Source organism: Rosa rugosa, chromosome 7 (assembly GCF_958449725.1).
Source record: "Rosa rugosa chromosome 7, drRosRugo1.1, whole genome shotgun sequence".
In the NCBI taxonomy this organism is placed as follows: Eukaryota; Viridiplantae; Streptophyta; class Magnoliopsida; order Rosales; family Rosaceae; genus Rosa; species Rosa rugosa.
The window spans coordinates 305790-319800 of NC_084826.1; the positions used below are offsets into that span (position 1 = coordinate 305790).

At 39.4% G+C, this 14011-nt stretch overlaps 4 protein-coding genes across 5 annotated transcripts; all 4 read right to left on the minus strand.

Annotated features, from left to right (window-relative positions):
- Window positions 1-495: 495 nt before the first annotated feature.
- On the minus strand, window positions 496-1291 carry LOC133720732 (protein TIC 20-II, chloroplastic). The gene has a single exon (XM_062147189.1). It carries the CDS (start codon window positions 1223-1225, stop codon window positions 605-607), a length of 621 nt encoding a protein of 206 aa, XP_062003173.1. The 5' UTR covers window positions 1226-1291; the 3' UTR covers window positions 496-604.
- A 332-nt stretch (window positions 1292-1623) lies between these two features.
- Window positions 1624-7886, minus strand: LOC133720731 (uncharacterized). Of its 2 annotated transcripts, none has more exons than XM_062147188.1 (3): window positions 5669-7886; window positions 3500-4713; window positions 1624-2147 (listed from the first exon to the last, which is right to left on the minus strand). In XM_062147188.1, exon 1 carries the CDS (start codon window positions 7767-7769, stop codon window positions 5685-5687), a length of 2085 nt encoding a protein of 694 aa, XP_062003172.1. In that variant the 5' UTR covers window positions 7770-7886; the 3' UTR covers window positions 1624-2147; window positions 3500-4713; window positions 5669-5684. The 2 variants fall into 2 exon arrangements, with proteins under 2 accessions (XP_062003172.1, XP_062003171.1); XM_062147187.1 differs by having other exon boundaries at window positions 3500-4710; window positions 5669-7885.
- On the minus strand, window positions 3446-4060 carry LOC133720776 (uncharacterized). Its single transcript, XM_062147246.1, has one exon. It carries the CDS (start codon window positions 4058-4060, stop codon window positions 3446-3448), a length of 615 nt encoding a protein of 204 aa, XP_062003230.1.
- A 439-nt stretch (window positions 7887-8325) lies between the features above and the next one.
- LOC133720730 (glutamine--fructose-6-phosphate aminotransferase [isomerizing] 1) lies at window positions 8326-13894 on the minus strand. The gene is made up of 11 exons (XM_062147185.1): window positions 13558-13894; window positions 12954-13126; window positions 11926-12037; window positions 11189-11334; window positions 10732-10896; window positions 9996-10347; window positions 9659-9909; window positions 9468-9582; window positions 9090-9345; window positions 8832-9006; window positions 8326-8735 (listed from the first exon to the last, which is right to left on the minus strand). The coding sequence occupies exons 1-11, from the start codon at window positions 13781-13783 to the stop codon at window positions 8652-8654; spliced, it is 2055 nt and encodes a 684-aa protein (XP_062003169.1). The 5' UTR covers window positions 13784-13894; the 3' UTR covers window positions 8326-8651.
- Between the last annotated feature and the right edge of the window lie 117 nt (window positions 13895-14011).

Below are 14011 nucleotides of genomic sequence, written 5' to 3' on the forward strand. Positions count from 1 at the left end.
AACATGTAAATTTCTTGAAAAATGATGTTTCTGATGTTGAGATAGGACAGATTGAAACATGTCTTAGTCTTCGTACATCACTAGATGCATCAAACTGTAATGACCTGAATTACCTTACCAAACACTCTACTCGTAAGTCATTTTAAACTCCATCCTCAGGAAAAACCTTTATGAAAATTATGATGTTATAAAGGTTCTTTTGATGTTATAAGACAAATGAAAAAAAAAAATTATTATAATAATAGATTGAAACCAGTGAAATTTCCCTAAAACTCGTGTGCTATTTATTATAAGCAAGGGCTTTTTGCTCAATTTGATCGAATTTTGAAGTAGCGGTCAATACGTAAATTTGTTAAAAAATGAGGTTCCTGAGGTTAGTTGAAACACTCACTATAACTGGTGCTTTTGGGTCAAATTAGGAGTAACTTTGAACGGGCTAAGCAGTAATGAGAATTTTCCTGGTTTTCCCGTTCTGAAATTTTAGGACACAAACCATTCAAATCAACAATGAACAATATCAGCAAGCATTAAACAGCTATTGCATTTGTTTCCTGAATTGATTAAGAAACTGAAACACATAAAATTAAACCCTTTTGAGCAATTATCAGAGCTGGCGGCCGGCGGCATCAGCAACAAAGGGCAAATAAGGAGTCCTACCCAAAATTGAACTAACCAACCCATAAACAAAGCAGAGAACACTGAAAACGAAAATACCATTGTGACCCCAGACCATGAGCTTGTAGCCCAGACCGGCCTGACCCGGACTGAAGATCCTCTGAATGAGGAGCGGGAGGACCAAGAGGACGTCCAAGGTGACGGCCTGCATAGCATTGAACCTGACATAGTGGCTGAAGCTAGGGTTTCTGACCACACCCAAATAGAGGGCGAAGAAGGCGACGAAGCTCGAGTAGGGGATGGACCGGTAGAGGCCCAACAAGGGAAGCAGCGGCTCGAAGAGGAGGCCCAGTTTGGGGAACTGGAAGAACAGGTAGCGACCGTACTGGAGGGAATTGAAGAAGGGGAGAGTGTAAGAGACGGCTGAGATTAACCGATCTGTGGCGGGTGTCGTCGCGCCGGAGCAAGTGATGGTCCTCGATTTGGATTTGGGGAAAGAGAGCGACCTGTTGGCGATGGTGGACGGGAAGGAGGAGTGGAATTTGGGCATCATTTTTAGGGTTTTGGGAGTAGTCGGCGACAGGCCGTGGAGGAGATGGATGGAGGCCATGGCTTTAGGCTTTAGCTCTGCCAATTTTGATTTTGAGAGAGAGAAAGAGACTGGGTTCCTTCGCTTCGCTTCGCTTCGTTTCGTTTATTAATGGAAATGATAATGGGCTTCTTGGTGCGATATGTACAGAACTCTCAAGCTTTCTCATTTTTATAGGGCCCAAAGGAAGCCCTTACAGAAATCATCGACGACACTGAGCTTTAACCCCAAAGATAAAGAAAAGGCCCAAGTTGAATCTTTTCTTGAGGCCCACGAAGAAAATTGAGGTTGAGACTTGATACTGAAAGTATCAAGCCCCAGCCACATCCTATTTTGCACCATACCAAGTGAAGATTCACTCCCTTCCGTCGCTCCCTCTGCTTCTCATCATGTCCAAAATTTTAATTTATACTTCAACATAACACCACAAGGAAATCAGTTTCTTTAACATTTACAGAAGACGGAATCAAACTCGATACACAACTGATCAATCAATACATGATTGTATCCATACTAACAAGTAAACTTATATATTATGACAACAATTTGACATAAATTTCAAGCAAATCTGTGAACCAGAACCAACCTGACCCGACGCCCTCGTCTGACTCTTGACTATACTAATATTACTATATGTAGACCAACCAACCCAATCTTCATTGCGTCTCTTTTCACTCTCTCTTCTCCTTACCAAAATTGTTCTAATTTTGCCCGCAAAGACACAAGCATCAGGCCAACATGTCCATACAGAATAGCAAGCAAGCAAGCACACATATTCAAAGGCCAAACCAGAAACTTTGTCATCCACTTCAGGCAAAAGGAGAAAAACATCAACTAAACTAAAAACCCCTCAGCTTGACTTGATTGAGATTACTTCAACTGTGTCTCTCCCCTTCTGCACAATCTATGAAGCAGCTTTGTACCCAACATCTTCTGATAGAGTCTGCAGTTTGATAATATCAATCAATTTTAGCACCAGCTCAATTACACATAATCACACAAATTCATTATTTTCTTTTTAGGACTGAAAGTAAGGAAGGAAGGACAACGTACTAGAAAATAATCATTGAGAACACATTCTCAACACCAAAATTATTGAGAAACAAGGATAATGGTATTTAGACATAAGCACACTTAAAATTACCACGTGCTAAACAGAGCAAGTGAATAAGATATACTCATAGAGCCAACACAAATTTATCTACATAAAGAAGTTCAACTGGAGGATGAGGAAACCAGAATACATAAATACTAATCAGGATAACGAACTTAAGTGACTCTAGAATCCACTTGAAGTTCTAATATAAACTGCTTGGGGTCAGCTATTATCATTCCTTGGAATCACAGAATAGTTAAAAACTGTAAACGGGACGCAAGACGACAGCACCAGACTGAAAACAAGTTGGAAGTCGAAAAAGAAAAGTATTTTCATGAAACGAATACTATCAGTTCACAAGATAAATATGCATTAGAAAAGAATTTCAACCTCAGACATTGTTCTACTCCATCAGGATTTTATTCCATTAACCCCATACACAAAAATAATAATTACAGTAAGGACAAGCTTGGTCAACCAACCATCAGAATCTTCTTGGACATACATTAGCGGTTTTCACATGAATGAACATGAACTTAAGGAAGGACTTGTCATTAAACCCCCCACAATCTAATTCGGGAAGAAATGCCTCTCATCTTTAAAATCCCCCAATCAAGCTAGTGGGAAGAGTCAACATAAAGTTCATATGATGTACTAGGACAGGGTTTGTGCGTTGAAGAAATTCTTCCTTCCATCATGTTCTACTAAAATCATATACACGACCATGATTACCATCCGTAATGCTCCTAAACCTGTCAAAAGCCTTGACTATTGTGAACATAAAACATCAGCATCAAATCTTTTGCGAACGGATATGAGAGCATCAAACTCTGTCCAACTCCACAATTCAACTCCACATGTACTTACAATTCAACAAACATTGATTATAGCTATTTTCCTTGAATCAATTAGATATTAACCTATCAGCAATGCGATCCCATCCCACCGAATTTGTCATGTGAAGTTTAACTAAATGAATGAGTTCATATGATGAACACCAGAACTATGGTTTCCTATGAGAAAATCACATACACCCAACACAACTCTGCAAATAAGAGAAAGCATAGACTCGTTCATTTTAAACAGAAATAATCACAATCCAACAACACCAAACAGAACTCTCCCAGTGAATGAAATCACATTCATCAAATCGAAGCAGCCGAATCGAATTGAGAATTGGAAATGGAATCAGAATCTACCTTGAGCTCAGATGGGGAATTGGAAGAAGAAGAAGAAGAAGAAGAAGAGGGATCATAAGGATCAAGAGCAGTGCAATCGGGCGGAGACTCGAAGAGGGACAAAGAGAACTGCTTATCGACAACGCCGACATCGAAGTAAATGAGGCCGGAGCTGGGCACATCCACTCGGATACCTTTCACCGGAAACCAAAGGAAGAGCTCCTGAGCAGAGACGCCGGACAAGTCGGCGATTCGGCCGAAAGTGAGAGTCCCGGAGACGTTCAAATCGTACCGGACCTGATTCTCGAACTTGGCGCGGCAAGGCTGGGGCAGAAATACCCGGAATTCGCCGCTGGAATCGTCGAGGGAATATTCCGTGATGCCTTTGGGGAGGAGGCCGATGGGCAAGCCATATTGCCGGAGGTGATCGTAGATGCTTCCTCCTCCTCCTCCTCCTCCGATGCTTGTTTTGCGGCTGGATTTGGGGGCCGGCGATGCTCCGGCCACGGCGCCGATCACAGCAAGGAGGAGCAGAAGAACAAAGCCCACAAGGGATTTTGGACCCTGCAATCCCAGTCCCATCTTTTGTTTTGACTTTTTGAGAGAGGCGAATTTGGGTGGGTGGTGATTGGTTTTCGATTGTTTTAAGGTTTTGGGGAGAGAAATGAAAAAAGGGCGGTTTTTTTTCTTTTAATTTAATTCTCTCTGGGTTAGTTAGTTAATGTGCAGGCTGGAGCTAGCTCAATCATTACCATATTTGGTTTTTCATTTTACTTGATATTTTTTTTTTTTTTCCACAACTGAAATTTGGCATGATTTCTACCTACAATATTTCCCAACGGAAAATTTGTTGCTAGAGATTGTGAGTTTTGCAACGGAAAGCTTGACATTATTACAAGTTCAAACACCAATTTAAACAAAAACCAACAGTCTTCCAAGTTCCAACAAACCGAAAAACATAAAATCTATCCTGTCACATTGTTGACGTTAATGAACTTCTTATTCCAGGCTACAACATGATGTTCACACTCTCTACTGAAAGCATATGCTTATCGGAAAACACAGGAAAAGAAAGGGGGGTTTGGTCCCTCTCTTTCTTTTTCTCAATGAAGCATTTCTACTTCTACCATGTTTGCCTTTGTTTTGTTGTCAATTGGACAAAAGCCCCGACACGCTTCTCACCTCTGCAAAATTGTAGTCCTCATCCCGCTCCATTTATGAAAATATCAAACCTGCTGACATCATGAAAACTAAATCATTTTACACATACATAAACCCAACACCCAGCGTCAGTATCATAATCCATAGCATTAAAGGTGAAAAGACCACTTTGAAATCAGAGATTGTTCTGGAACGTGTATGAAACATAATTAGACAACTATCTGTTTATAAATTCAGACAGCTAACAAACACAAGTCGGAAAACTTAATAGACACGGCTGAAAACTAAACAACCATCACTTCAATTATATCAGAAATGGGGAAACACCTTTGTAACATCAGTACCTGCATCAGTCACCTTGTGTTCTGCCGGCCCTTTATCCTTTTTCTCAAGTGTAATAGACTAATAGAACAAATAAATGTACGACGTAACGATACACTCCATATTTTACTTCTATAGTGATAGTAACAGTCTTCAGAGTTCAAAGTGCCTGGACACAATTTCACCTTTCCAATTCCCCAAAAACCCCTCGAGGATCCATAGAATAGTAGCAAAGTTCAGTCACCAAACTAATACCATTTTGTATAACTGCATAACTCTAGACACAACATTAAAGCCTATAAGGCTTATACCTGTAAGACTAAAAGTTTAAACTGCCATACAAGAAAGAGAGAGGGATAGAGTTCCTGATTCAATCGATCACTACAAAACCCCTTGATTGATTCATTGAAAAACTAATGAAAAATATCATATTGTGCATTTAGTACTCAATATAAGTATATAACAAATTCACAATGACAATAACAAAATGGGCATTATTAAAAATGAGAATAAAGAAAATGTAAATGATTTCTTTTATTTGTTCACTATCTAGACTATTAAAGCTTCCAAAAAGAATCAAGAGAAGCAACTCACTAAAAAATTAAAAGTTAAAAAAGTGAACTGTAAATAGAAACTAGACATCTAAATGTTTGAGGTTAAAAGTTACTAATAAAAGATGTTTAGGTTATAAGTTCATGAGAAAATCACCTGTTTATTGCTTGGATCACTGCTTTCCTTTGTTCTTAGATTTTGGAGGCATCATTCCATATGCAATGAGCCTGGAAAGGGGTAATGCTGCAACCTTTTTGTTCAGCCTTCTTCTAGCAGTCCTGGATAATTTGCTCGTATCACCATTTGAGTCCTGTATTTGTTTCTTCCCACGTTCCTCAGCTGGTGTTGATGAAATTGAATCCTTCACATCATCCTTAATTTTCAACTTCTTAGCACTTTTTTTGTGATCCATTTTTCCATGTCTGAAAATCTCTCTGGCCCTCTTCTTTATCTCATTTCTCTTACTATTGGGTACCTTCCACTCCTTCTCCGCATATGGAGCAAGCTTTTTCAAAGATACATATTGATTTAACTCCTTTTCATCCATCACTAATACCTCAGCAGTAGTCAACCCAAATCTATTAGGCTTTATTTTAGCATACCTAAATCTAGTCTTCAAGTCTCCAATTGTATCCTCATAGTCTAATTTATAGTATTCATCCAACATCTCCTTTTTAGCTCTCTCCAAAATAGCTAATTTACGCTTTTTCTCTTGTTTACCTTCCTCACTCAGTTTCTCTTCTTCTCCTTCTCCTTCTTCATCTTCATCACCATCCTCTTCTTTCTCTTCTTCTCCTTCTCCTTCTTCATCACCATCTTCTTCTTTCTCTTCCTCCTGGTCTTCTTCCTCTTCATCATTATCACCACCAGTCTCCTTTTTTAGCTTTAAAATCTTCTCCCTCACAGCTAAGAAACCATCACTGGACCCAGCACCATCCCAACCCTTGGGAAGTCCAAGTAACTCGTCCTCCTTATCAAAATCCGGTTTCTCAATCTCACCACCATCCTCATCCATATCGCTACAAAAGTCTGAGTCATCATTTCCATAATACTCATCATCAAAAGCTTTCTTCATCATCCTATCATACTCCTGGGGGTCAAATTCGTTCTCCAACTCCTTGGAATCAAACAAGGACTCCTCGCCCTCTTTGATCCCTGCAATCTTCATTATCTTCTTGACCCTGTCATGATTCTCCTTCTTCTTCAAATTCTTCAAATGCCTCAACTCCTCCTCCCTCTCCAACCTTGCAATCTCCATCCTCTCCTCCTTGCTCTTCCTCTGCTCCTTCCTTGCCTTGACCTTCTTCCTCACCGACCCCTCGACCTCCCTGGCATGCCCCAAAACCTGATCCCCTGCATTCTCCTGGAACCTATACTCGTACTCCTCCTGCCTCTCAATCTCCATCTCGTCCTCAGACACCATCTCCAAATCCTCATCCCTAACCTCAGTAGCACCTCTTCCCTGATTCCCCTTGTCCAACCACATCTTATTCTTAAAGAAGTCCCTGAGAAACCTAGCATTGTCATCCAAGTCTTGACCGAAATACTCATCCAATTTCTTATCGAACTCCTCATCAGCTTCATCCCCCACAGCACTATTACTGCCTTTGACTCTCAATATCTCCCCCTCATCATCCTCCTCCTCCTCCTCCTTGGCAGCTGCTTCCAAAAATTCCCTCCTTATCTGCTCTTGCTCTTCACTGTAACTCTTGAGGAACTGCTTACCATCATCCTCCGGAAGTTCGGCACCGTCTTCTAATAAATGATTAGCCACTACATCTTTCAAGTAGACCTTTTTCTTCTTCTTAGTTTTGCTATCCTCCTCCTCTTCAGTCTCATTGCTATTCTTTTTCTTCTTCTTAGTTTTGCTATCCTCCTCTTTCACTAGACTAGTGTCTTCAGTTTCATTACCAGCATCTTCAACCTCAGTTTCATCAGATTTAAATAACTCGACCTCTTTGTTTTTCAAGATAGGGTCTCGATTCTTTACCTTGATTATAGCATCGAAGAATTCCAGGTCTTTCTTCTTGGAATTGGCTGCCAAAACGACGTCGTCGTCCTCGGAGGACGAGGAATCAGAATCGGAGTGGTCGTCTACGAGGCCTCGCTTCTTGAGATCCTCGTAACGGTGGAGGTCCTCCCGATTCTTGTTGTGCTCATAGCGGCGAGCGTATTCTTCATTGATTTTGAGATTGGGAGCATTCTTGTCTTCGGTTTCTGAGTCGCTGCCGCCGTCCAAGAGCTGCATACCACCCATTGAGATATGTTGCCGCCAACTTTGGAATTCAGAAATTAGGGATTATTATCTAGTTAGGGTTTTCTCACTGTGCCGCTGTTCAAATACGGTCGGCGTGCTTCTGCTTAAAGGTTACCCTTTTTTCTGTTTCTTCTTTTTTCCTCTTGCATTTTTTATTTTTATTTTTTTTTTAACTCTAGTATTGCTTTTATTAGTAGTATGTTTCGGTAAAATTCCATTTGTTATAATTTTCAAGCAACGAAAAGTACTACACTCCATTACACAAAACTCGTTACTCAACTTATTTATTAGAGTCAGATTAAGCCAATCTAGCGTCACTCTCTACTAATAAGTAGCAAAATGTGCGGCCCTAGCCACACAATGTGCGGCATTACTACACTTTCTAGGGCATAGCCTGATAGCTCCAACTACAACGATATGCTTTTCCTCATAATCTATCTATAATCCGTGTTTGTGTCTGTTCAATCTTTGACAAGGAAATGCTTTGAAACCCAACTCTAGTGGGATGGGAACACACCATTCTTGCACAAGTATATTCAAATCCAAGTCTAGATGATGATGTTGAAGGGAGAGAGAACATATTAAAATTAAGCTGATCGGTATCAAATTAAGAACAAAAGAACCAGGATAGGGGGACATAGTGTTTCTAGTATTCCTACTTCTAATGATTTACAAAAGACAGCCTCAGCCAGCAGAAACGACCAACACAATAACATTACAGAACACATGAAACTAAAAGACATCCAGCAAACTCTGAGTCTGAGTTCTCGCATTGCATTCCATTCAGCTATATAGGGTTCTTCCTGATTGTTCTAAGCACAATTAAGAATCACATGAGGCTCAAGTATATGAGGTTGTATCATGTATGTCCACGAAACTTCTTTACTGGGTTGTCACACTCTTTGCAAGATTCCGAGGCTGATCCACATTAAAACCTCTTAAAACTGTGAGATGGTATGCTAGCAGCTGCAACATGGGGGAACAAAAATGAGCGCATATAGCACAACTCCAACCAAAATAATGATAATATGTTTAATATATACACTGAAACGAGAACATTACCTGCAAGGGAACTATATTAACTACAGGTTGAAGACAATCCTCAAGCTGAGGAACTTCAATCACTCGACAAGACTCCCATTCCGCAGGGCAAACAGATGCAGCATCTCCTTTCGAACACATTACAATCAGACGACCTTTGCGGGCATGAAGCTGCTGAATAACTGATTGCTGCTTACTGTAAATCACAGAAGTCATAAATAAGAAAACCAGATAATTTTCAAAGCATATGCAACTGCTTCCAACTATAACAGGACAAACCTGAAGCAAGCATCACGGGTAGCAATCACAAAAGTTGGGAGATTTTCATCAACTAAAGCCAAAGGACCATGTTTCATTTCACCGGCAAGTATTCCTTCACTATGCATGAGTGCTACTTCCTTTACCTTCAAAGCACCCTCCAAAGCCGATGCATAGTTGTATCCTCTCCCAAAAACAAGAAGTGATTGCTCTGCTATCAATTGTTTTGCAAGATCCTTCATTACCTGGTCAAGCTTCAGGACCTCTCTGACTTTGTCTACAAAGAACGTCGAAGGGCATTCATTTTTAAGCTTTCTTATAAGTTACTTCTTGGAAAAGAGACGGGAAAGGAAATGCATTCTAGTAACATGGAAAGAAAAGAAAAGAAATGGAGCTTACTTGGCAGGTCAAATAAACCGTCAATTATAGCCTCTCTTCTTGCTTGATTTGAAATTGTGTCACCTCCAATTGCTAGGGCAAGCATAGCCATCACCACTATTTGACTTGTGTAAGCCTATTCAGGATGGTGACAAGACTGTCAATTATAAATACAAAATCACCTAACAAGGTAGAGAAAAATGAAAATTTACCTTGGTGCTTGCCACTCCAATCTCAGCACCAGCATTTATATGAACACCACAGTGTGTGTTACGGGCTATTGCACTACCAACGGTATTTGTTATGCCAACACATAATGCACCATTTTCTAAAGCATATTCCAATGCACTCAAAGTATCTGCTGTTTCACCAGATTGACTGACAAACACAGCTGTATCTTCTCTGTAAATAGGTCCTTGCCGATCCAACAGATCACTAGCAATTTCCATTGTAACAGGGATACCTATTTTTATATGTGCGAAAAATTAAAGATCAGAAACAGCTACTTTACAGTCAGAAAAAGATTTCAGACAGACAAAAAGCACTCACCTGAAAGTTCTTCCAAGATAGGTCTCGCAGCTAAAGCAGCATTGTAGCTTGTACCACAGCCAATGAAAACAATTCGCCTGCTTCGCCTAATTGTTTTAAGGTGGTCCTTCAGTCCGCCAAGGAGAACAGTCTTGGCTTTGCAGGAACCACCACGTAAAAGCCTACCCCTCATTGTGGTAGTTAGAGATTCAGGCTGCTCATGAATTTCTTTCTGCATGTAGTGTTCAAAATTTCCTTTATTTATTTGTTCAACCTCCATCTCAAGAATGGACAATGCTCGTTGTACTGATGCAACTTTTGAAAGGCCACCATGCTTTTCTTTATCAAACTTTAGGATTGACACGTGTCCATCCTGAAACAAAAGTGAATAACTTTTATGAATTCCTACTTCAGGCTTCGGAAGAAATAAGTACAAATACCAAAGAAATCAGTATTAATAATAACTTGGCATGACAACATATTGGTATGGTAAAACCCAAGGCCCTGAAGCTCCAAAAGGTCCACCAAGACAGAATGAGGACTGAGGACATGCTGAAGGAAACTCGAAAAAAAAAATTTTAAAAGGCATCTTACATGCAACTTTCAGTTTTGAGCATCCGTATTAGAACAACTAAGAAATAATGGAAGCTTACAAAAGAGTGGTTGGTATAAAAACAAATAAAAGTACAACAGTAGGTTATGTAGTTCCTCACGAAGTGTGCTTAAATTTAATAAAAGAAGATACTCAATGAATTACCTTAAGATGAACCACTTCACCATCCTCAATCACCAAAACCTTTTTGGTGTGTTCAACTACGGCATTTGCATCACTGGACAAGAAGAGTTCTTTAGGATGTCCACTTTTTGAAAGGAAATTATCATCATGAAATGCAGAACCATTGCTAGCATTTTCATTAAGTTCCTGACATTAGCAAAAGGTCAGCCATGCCCAGAGAGAGAGGAAGAGATACAGACAGACAGTTCAATAAGATTTACAACCAAAATGAAACATTCTAGCCACAGTAGATATAGATGATCAAATTATGAGGCTGTCATTCAGAACAGACTCATGCTATTTTCACTAAAGAAACTATGCCAGACACAACACGCACCAAAACTAGCTAAAGCATTACTAAACAAAAATTTATGGAATATAGGCATAATTAAAGGTTTTAGCCTCAGGTGTTACAGTATATATGACAAAAGCAACCTACTTTCACACCAAGGAGCAACGGACTGCCACGTTTACAAGCAATCAACTCATTTGGATAATGCCAGCTTTTAAAAATCAGCGCATAGGCTCCTTCAAGATGCCTCATAACCTCATGCACTACTTGACTAAATGTGATAGTCTGGTCACCTGTGACATAAGCAAAATATCACTACAGCAGGTTGTGCTTTGGGGAGTATGTGAAAAGATTCAGATAAACATTCAACAAAACAATATAATCAAAAGGAAATGCATTTGTGGGTATATACAAGAAGCCATGACTAGCTTTATATGCTACCTGCAACAAAACTACGTAAAATTCATCCTGTACAGGAGAGTGAAAATATAAATTTTAATTGAGCATTTCAATTCCTATTGTACAAAATCACTTCCCTGCCATTATTTTTGGCAAATAGAGATGAAATATGAGATATTTTCTCCAATGTAACTAAGAAGCCTTTTATATCTAGAATAAATTGAACATGTTAAACCAGAATAAATGGGAACCTTTTACATTCAGTAAAATCTTCTATTTAACTTTAAAAAGAATTGAACATGCTAAACCAAACAACTATCAATATTATCAGTTGATGAGATCCTTTAGCTAAAAACAATAATTGTACGAATACAGATATTACAATTGTGCATGTGCAAAATGTAAAGCTTAAATTTTGGACTCCAAGTCGTAACAAATATTTAGGAAGCAAAGCTTTTAACACACTTCAATGACATGTTAACTACCTTCTCCTTCTTTAGCTTTATCAAAGACATATTTGGCAAGCTTTGGAATAACTTCTGTGTCTGTTTCAGATTGAAAGGTAAATCCATGCCGAACTAGAGTGCCCTTTAAGGCCTGAAAAGTAAGCAAGGAAGTAATATCAGCACAGACCATTGTTGACAGAGGCCGTTAGGCATACAATTATAAAAGAAAGTAAACCTGAAGCCAATTCAAAAGTAATTTAACAACAATAAAGAAGGAATGAATATTGACAAACAAAAAAATAGGATGACCAGATTTCTTATGTGAGCAATCATCTTAGCACCATAACTTGTCTCTTTTTCTTTTGGAAGTATTTAATGCATTTGTTATCAAAAAAGGTGCATTCAAACTTTGATTTCATATTTTGTACAAACAATACCCCATCATCTCATGCACAACCAACATCCCAGCTGCCCCATTCGTTGGCTAAACCAGCATTACAGCTGACAAAAACCACATGACATTATCACCAACAGTCCACCAATGTGATACCCAATTTACCCTATAAACATGAACTTCTTTCACATGACATTTCTACTACTACTACTGCCATCAGTCATACCATCCCACAGTGCAAGAAACTCTACTACACTTTAACAATGCCCACCCAATCTATCATCTTTCAGTCAAATCTTATCACTAAAAATAATTGAAAGAAAAACATTTTCATTGTATGGAAGAAATAAGCACTAGGAAAAAGTTCTAATCGACATGGGTGACCACAGGACAGCGAGAACATCACTGTTGTGAAAACTTTAGATAAGATGGGAAAGAATCTCCAACAACTAAAACAAGACAAGACAGTAAAAAGGAAGGTATATAAGATCTCGACTATAAACATGGGAGTCAGCTCACTAAGAAACGAAAATTCATGACCCCCTCAACTATACATCAGACAAGTAGTAATCCGTTATTTATAGTGTTCATGAAAATGATTAATCTTAAAGCCAAAACAAAAACAAAATTCTGAAAAAGAAATACACCATTTAACTGAAATCATAAAACAAACCTCGTAATTAGTAATAACTCCATTGTGAACGACCAAAAATTCATTTCCAGGATCAGAGCTCTGAGGGTGGCTGTTCCTTGGAGCGGGCTCTCCATGAGTGGCCCACCGGGTATGTGCTATTCCAGCATGGTGAGAGAAACATTGCTTCAAATTCAGGTCTGTTTCAGCCACCTCTGAAAGTATAAACAAGTTGGAATTGTCAAGAGTCTGGTTCTTCTCTAAGTTACCGTCCATTGTAAAGAAACAAGACAAAAAATTGCAGAAAAGAAGAGAGGTAGTGCGCTCTTTCATTCATCAGTTCATGCATGACAATTAACACAGTGCGACCCCACTCACCAAACGGTGGGTAATGTAAAGCTGGCATTTCCATAAAAGTGCTGGTATACCCTAGTAACAAGGTCACTCTTGTATACACCCAACTAAGAAAAGTTGTTTGAACTTAATTGAATGAGAAGGAGAGAGGAGGCATAACAATTTATTTATGTGACAGTAATCGACAACCAGAGCTTAGGTAATTCTGACCACCCGGAGCAGAATTAACTTCCAGCATTGACGGAACAAAATGCAGAATTGAAGAGGATGAAAAACAAAAAAAAGGTGTGACCTTGGTAGACGGATTTGACGAGCGACTCGATGTTTCCCTCCTGGCGAAAAACGAGAGAGGGAGGGAGAGAGGAGGTTTTGGGATCAGAGGAGGAATGATCGATCGAAATTCCGGCGGAATCGTATCCCCGGTACTCCAATCGCCGGAGGCCATTGAATAGCACCTGAAGAATATAACTCCTCTCTCGATTCACGTTGTAATTCAGGTACGCAAATATCCCACACATTTTTCTTCTTCTTCTTCTTCTGAGAAAGTAAATCCTTGTACAAGGAAGAAAGTTGAGGAATTTGACCTCTGACTTTTTCTGGGGATTTGAATTTGGAGGAGGGAGGATTACTGACACAATGCGTGATCTAGAAGATTGAGAGAGTCCAAAGCTCAAGGGTGGTATTGTCTTTTCGCATTGCATCAGTGTGCTACTATGGCCTCATTCCATTGGTTGCCAACGTGAACG

Excerpts from the sequence above, each read along its gene's own strand:
- LOC133720731 (XM_062147188.1), bottom strand. The coding sequence starts at position 7,769 with ATGGGTGGTATGCAGCTCTTGGACGGCGGCAGCGACTCAGAAACCGAA.
- LOC133720776 (XM_062147246.1), bottom strand. The coding sequence starts at position 4,060 with ATGGGACTGGGATTGCAGGGTCCAAAATCCCTTGTGGGCTTTGTTCTT.
- LOC133720732 (XM_062147189.1), bottom strand. The coding sequence starts at position 1,225 with ATGGCCTCCATCCATCTCCTCCACGGCCTGTCGCCGACTACTCCCAAA.
- LOC133720730 (XM_062147185.1), bottom strand. The coding sequence starts at position 13,783 with ATGTGTGGGATATTTGCGTACCTGAATTACAACGTGAATCGAGAGAGG. Across the intron at positions 13,127-13,557 it reads CGTCAAATCCGTCTACCAAG|AGGTGGCTGAAACAGACCTG; the intron begins GTCACACCTTTT and ends TTATACTTTCAG. Across the intron at positions 10,348-10,731 it reads GTGAAGTGGTTCATCTTAAG|GATGGACACGTGTCAATCCT; the intron begins GTAATTCATTGA and ends CTTTTGTTTCAG.